The sequence below is a fragment of the Pieris napi genome, chromosome Z (genome assembly GCF_905475465.1).
Source record: "Pieris napi chromosome Z, ilPieNapi1.2, whole genome shotgun sequence".
Taxonomy (NCBI): Eukaryota; Metazoa; Arthropoda; class Insecta; order Lepidoptera; family Pieridae; genus Pieris; species Pieris napi.
In genome coordinates this window covers 12,742,526-12,748,525 of record NC_062259.1, presented here as the reverse complement: position 1 = coordinate 12,748,525, position 6,000 = coordinate 12,742,526, and the positions used below count along the sequence as shown (strand labels likewise).

General features: G+C 35.7%; 1 protein-coding gene across 7 annotated transcripts in view; it reads right to left on the bottom strand.

Annotated features, from left to right (window-relative positions):
- Positions 1-822: 822 nt before the first annotated feature.
- Positions 823-6,000, bottom strand: part of LOC125062536 — a 47,067-nt gene continuing 41,889 nt past the window's right edge. For 4 of the 7 annotated variants that reach the window (XM_047668535.1, XM_047668534.1, XM_047668538.1 and 1 more), the window contains 7 exons: positions 5,732-5,889; positions 4,615-5,292; positions 4,135-4,168; positions 3,288-3,456; positions 2,632-2,812; positions 2,452-2,518; positions 823-2,329 (listed from right to left, as the gene is read on the bottom strand). In XM_047668535.1, coding sequence (XP_047524491.1) covers positions 2,452-2,518; positions 2,632-2,812; positions 3,288-3,456; positions 4,135-4,168; positions 4,615-5,292; positions 5,732-5,889 — 1,287 coding nt within the window. In that variant the 3' untranslated portion in view covers positions 823-2,329. The remainder of the gene's footprint in view (positions 2,330-2,451; positions 2,519-2,631; positions 2,813-3,287; positions 3,457-4,134; positions 4,169-4,614; positions 5,293-5,731; positions 5,890-6,000) is intronic. The other 3 variants (XM_047668540.1, XM_047668539.1, XM_047668536.1) reach the window with 3 other exon arrangements.

Sequence of the window (6,000 nt, the reverse complement as noted above, 5' to 3'; positions counted from 1 at the left end):
CTAATCTGTTTTCTAACTAAGAAATGTATGGAGAGATCCCTTCTCTTGTAGAGAAGATACATTTCTATAAGTTTAGTTTTGTTTTGTTGGGTCCATTTAAGCTCTCTTAAATGATATTTTTTTTATCTGTAATATCGTCTTAACATTTAGTATAGCATCGTGTTATAATAATATTAAAATTATTAATAAATCATTTGTAATCGAAAAAAAGTTAATATTAAAAACGGATGTTATATACTATTAAAACAGCGCCATCTCGTAGCGTAAAACGTGACTACGTCGAAGTTTAAACTGTTGCAAGTAAAGCTTATATGTAATATCTTCATAGATAGCACTTACACAAAATTTGTCCTAATCGCAATGTACGTGCTAGAAATATTCTGCCATAAAATTGTCAAATATGTCTCTACGATAAATAGTACATGAAGTAAGCGGGCTCCGACTCACCCATAAATATCACGAGGATATTTCCCGGCGGGAGACATCAAACTTTTTAAGTAAATTAGTCCCCATTTAGGGAGCTTTGACACTCCCCTCCTGCCTAATATCTCCGCTAGATCGCGTGCCTGATAGACTACTATGTTGGGGCCCGATACATAATAACCGCAATGTATGTTATTTTATTAATTAAAATTGCATGTTATATGTTAAATCTAATATGTATATTTTCTTTTTAGCTACAAACTATGTTACATTACTCCAAGAAAGAAGAAAATTGGAAACCTAAGTACAGGCGCATGGCGTTGCGGCGCAGAGAATAGAAAAAGCCTTTTTAGAATAACTAAATGTTTTATGTATCAGGAGAATAAATAAAACATGTTATCATGACATTTATTTAATTTTCAGTGTTTACAGGACCGATTAACAAAACCATTATAAATATTAAAGATGCGTGTGAAAATTATACTAACTTAATACTAAAACAACATGGAACGCATGAAAAACAAATTGAACTGAAAAACTATAGAATTAAAGGTGCCACAAATGGCCGTGCATTAAACAAGTTTCAAATTTTCAAACATAAATTTGTCTTTATAGGCGACTGAAGGATAACCTTATTAAAAGGACGATCTAATACATGCTTTTTCTTATCTAAATATATCTAAAGTTTCATACAACATCTATAATTTCTATTACATTCATTGAAAAAACATAATTATTCAATATAAAGATATTACATAACTTTTATTTTAAATAATTATAATATTGAGCGATATTGAAGTTAATTACACTCGTAAACGCAACATAGATCCATATAATACAAAAACATATTGGTTGATGGGTCACATAATAAAGGTCACAGCACACATATCAACTCGGAAAGGGATATTATGCAAAGCGTATCAGCAGCTACTGTACGTCAACTCGGCTACGGCTAGGCAACACCGCGCTTACGGCTCACCGACCAGTTAAGTGTAGCACACGGTTATGTCCCGGTTTACAATACGTGAGATTGATGAAAAGAAAATAGCAAAAATCTAAGAAAACGATATTGGGTACACGATATGAATAAAGCAAGGAGTGCCGTGGGAGTGGTCAGGGGATAATGGTAGTGTAGTAGAGAGAGCGATCTCTTTCCGAGTTGATATGTATGCTTTGACATTAAGGAGTGTCACCGTAACTTTTCAACCAGACAAATTAGATTGACAAAAAGCTCTAAGCTCTTTGGTGAAATGTGAACATAATTCTAAAAATAGTAATTTGATTTCACATTTAAAGAGATAATTTTCACACTGCTGAAAACTCATAGACTAGATAACGTAAAAAATAGACATTTGAAAAAAAAATACACGTGAATATACAGAGCGTCTTCTTTAGTTTTTATGTGTATATTGAAACTTACCTTGAAACATCAATATAATTTTTAAGATTAAACATTTAATTCACATACTAAAACATCTATTGTTTTATCTAAAGGATTGGTAATTATTAGCTGAAATGAAATGGTTTTTAGATAAAAACCATTTCATCTACAAGAATTGGAATGGAGAATGCTGCCTATTAAATGCTAACTAGCGCCTTCCCCAATATTTAGCGCGTGTTTAGGCTGGCAAATAAGAATTCCGTTTATTTACGTTCACATACATCTTTAGATACAATTTTTCACATAAATACTATCCTAAATTGGCCTCAAACACTGAACTATCCTTATACTAATTTAACAGCACATTTAAGTGTGAAACCTGCACAGCGGCTGTATTTAAAAAGCCGTGATAGAGACAATTAACTATAACATTCACTATATACGGAAATTGTTTTATAGTTGTAAAAGCCTCTAAAGAAGAATTAAGTCTCGTATAAACGGATTATAACTAGGACGGTATCGGATCTGAAAGAGAAATAATTTATAAATGACCAAGCACCTGGCGATTATTTCTATTAAACACACACGTATAAATTAATAATAATTCAATATATTATATAACTAAAGATAGAGAGAGACAAACATACTTATCTCTTTTCTTTTCCTTCCTGTGATTGCACTAAGTGGTAGCGATTGCGCAATTCCTCTTGAAACCTTTTGAAATATAAAAAAGAATGACTTAATACATTGTAATAAATCAGGAATTAAAAAAGAACAAATTAAGTTAATTTTAAAGTAAGCCAAAGTAATTTTAGATGGTTTCTTACCTTTCTCTGTCTTGTGGCGAAATAGTGTTATCAGTGAGAAGCCTGACAGCGAGGAATTGCGTTCTATCATAGTCTGGCGACTGCAGAGTGCGTTCTTCGATTCTGGTGGAGAGGAACGCCAGGAACATACTGCGCAGACGGTCATCGACCTCTATATTCTCGCCGAGATTCAGAGAAACATCTAAAATGATGTTAGGTTTAGGTTAATATCGCGTGGGTCGCACAAAACTAGACATAAAAACAAACATCAAGGAACATACTACCAACTTTATTTTGATTATTTCATGTTATAATTACTATTTAAAAAATTCTAGACTTCAAATATTATTCTTTAATGAAAAAAAAAATCATATTTAATTTTAGCAAAATTACTAAACCGATTTACATAAAATTCGGACTATTCAAAAACCATCAAGAAATATGTAGATTGAACTCGAATATAAAATATATTAAAAAAAACACTTTTTAATAGGTTTTTTTTTTCATTTATCCACCACATATATGATTGGCAAATCCAATCAATCCCTCCGTAACTCGCAAACTATCAACTCATCATCAGCCTTTTTCAAAAATCCTTATGCTTTAAATGACAAATTACAGAGCCTATGTTTTTTGATGAAATCGGTTTAAAGGTATGTTATATAAATATTAATTACACTCTGCGAACGAGTTGATATCAGAAGGTAGACTTGGTTCCTGGTTCCGCTGAGTATGTCCGACATGGTAGGCGTCACTCAAGGGCGAATCACGGCCAGAGTCACGCGTATCATCCATAGCTAACAGCCGATCTTCCTCTACACTCCACCAGTCAACATTGGATTCGTTCTGAATAAAAAAGAACAGACCGACGTACATAAATGCTAGAAGATTGGTTGGAAATTGTCCGAGGAATAGAGACAAGTGGAAGAATTTGGAGGAGGTCTTAAATCCGTCGGAGGTCGACTACTGTTAAACATAGTGGAATATGGAATGTAATCAGAGCCGTCTTAAACTAGGTTGGGGCCATTAGGCACACAAGAATTTGGGGCCCTTTTGGAAAGGAAAAAAAGCTAACTATAATAAAAAAATTAACTAAGTATGACCATTTATAAATCATTAAATACAGTATGATGGTTTTTTGGTTACGATAACGGTTTCTTTCGAGATTTCTTTGAGTCCTTATTAATTAGTACAGTAGAAATAGGCGCAGTAATCGATATAATGGCGTACTATATGCCTTGTTGACCTTGATAAGATTACTGATTTGTGAAAAATGTATGTGCCCGACAAAAATGTTTTGAGAATAAATGTGGGTGAGAAATTGTTGGTCCTTCGGGGCCCCCTGAGAATGGGCCACTGGGCACGGGGCCCCGTGTGCCCTTATGGTGAAGACGGTATTGTGTAATCTAATTTAGTACTCGCATAAAAAAGCTATTATTTAAATATTTTGAAAAACTGGTATAAAAAGGAAATTTAAATGGTTATTTATAAGTGATAATACATTTTTAAATAATTAAAACTTACCAGTAAAGAAAAGGATGCTGTGTCGTCGGGCATGCTGAAAGACACAAAAGTTCAAGTTGAAGTTCTCAATTTTAATGAATGGTTAAAAGATTTTAAATAAAATACAATGATTATTTCAAATCTGTAAGGAAAAATTATCATAGACCTACCCTAGTGAAGATAATATATTTTATATAGTTTGATGGGTAAATAAAAAAGTATATACCAGGTTTACAATTAATCCTTCCCTCCCCTTCTTGTCAGCAAAAGTAAGCAAAGCTCTCAAAATTAAATAGTACATAAACGTATATTTTTTTTTAATCCTCGAAAAATGTTACTTTTTTCGATCTTAAATTTTAAGCCGTAATAGGAAATCCTACTGGAACCAACAAGACTTGACGAAATCAATTTTTTTTCTTATAAATTATGTTACCTTGTCAAATAAACCATTTATTATAAAAGTTTCTTACCGTGACAACAAATACTTCAGATTATACTCACTTGCGAGACACAAATTGCACTAACGACATAGGTAGCACCGGAGCAGCACCTCGGAAAACTGAAGTTGATGCAGACCTGGAAACTGGTGCTGAAACTGATGAAGACCTGGAAACAGGTGCTGAAGAGTTTGAAGCTAATGCAGACCTGGAAACTGGTGCTGAAGCAGATGAAGACCTGGAAACGGGTGCTGAAGAAGTTGAAGCTGATTCAGACCTGGCTACTGACGCTGATGTGGAAGCTGATGCTGAGGGAGCTGAAGCTGGCACACACGTGGAATCTAGTCCTGAAGGTCCTGCAGTTGGTTCTGGCTCTGACGCTGACGTAGAAACTGGTGCTGAAGAAGCTGAGTCTGGTGCAGACGTGGAATCTGGACCTGAAGGAGCTGTAGCTGGTGCCGAAGGAGCTGTAGCTAGTGCTGACGTGGAAACTGGTGGTGAAGGAGCTGATCTTGGTGCACTAGTAGAAACTGATGCTGAGGCTGGTTCAGACGTGGCAACTGGTCCGGAAGGATCAGAAGCTGGTGCAGATGTGGAAGCTGGTTCCAAAGGTGCAGACGCTGACGTCGTGTTGGAAACTGATGCTGCGGTATCCGGAGGCTCCGGAGACTCCGATTCCAGTTCGGGCATCTCGGACCTGGAATTCCATGTTGGCCTATTTGCATCCAGCGTAGCAGCTGACCTAAACACGTCGACGAGGTCGATTTTATCAAAATTTCCAATCAAACGCTCACTCTGCAGATAATACTATTTAAATTAAATAATATTATCTATTATTTACAGCAACCCCCAGCCCAGGGAACCGTACATTTAGGTCCTACGAGCCGGAATTCTCGGAATGTAAACTCGATTTAAATTAAACTCCATATTTTAAATGGAAACCTTCCAACAGCTTCCGTTCCAGGGCCGAGCTCAGAATGCGCTCTTTTATTTTAATTTTATTTCTCAACAAAAGTAAGATTTTAACTGCAATTCCTGGTAACATTTACATGATCGCTTTAAGAAATAAGTGGATTATCCACTGAACCGATTTTGATAAAACTTGAAGGGTTCCCTAAGTCCAATATACCTGAAAATACTTTGTAGTTGAAAGTAGTCGCGCAAATACGGGTTACATTTACCTTATTCTCATACTTTGTACCCTGGAGGTCCACATTGGGCGGGCTCTTGGCAAATTTCCAGAATACATGTCACGGGTGTGGTTCACGTTGCTTTCGGTCGCCCGTGACGTGGACGGTTGTGGAGACCCATACCAAGTAGCGTCACGTTCACGTTCTCGCTGTTAAGAATTAATTATGCATATTCTTTTTATAGAACAGGGAGGAAGTGGGCAAGAGCAGTCAGTTGAGTGTAAACATTGACTATTGCAACAAGAAGCATTTAGGGAAAT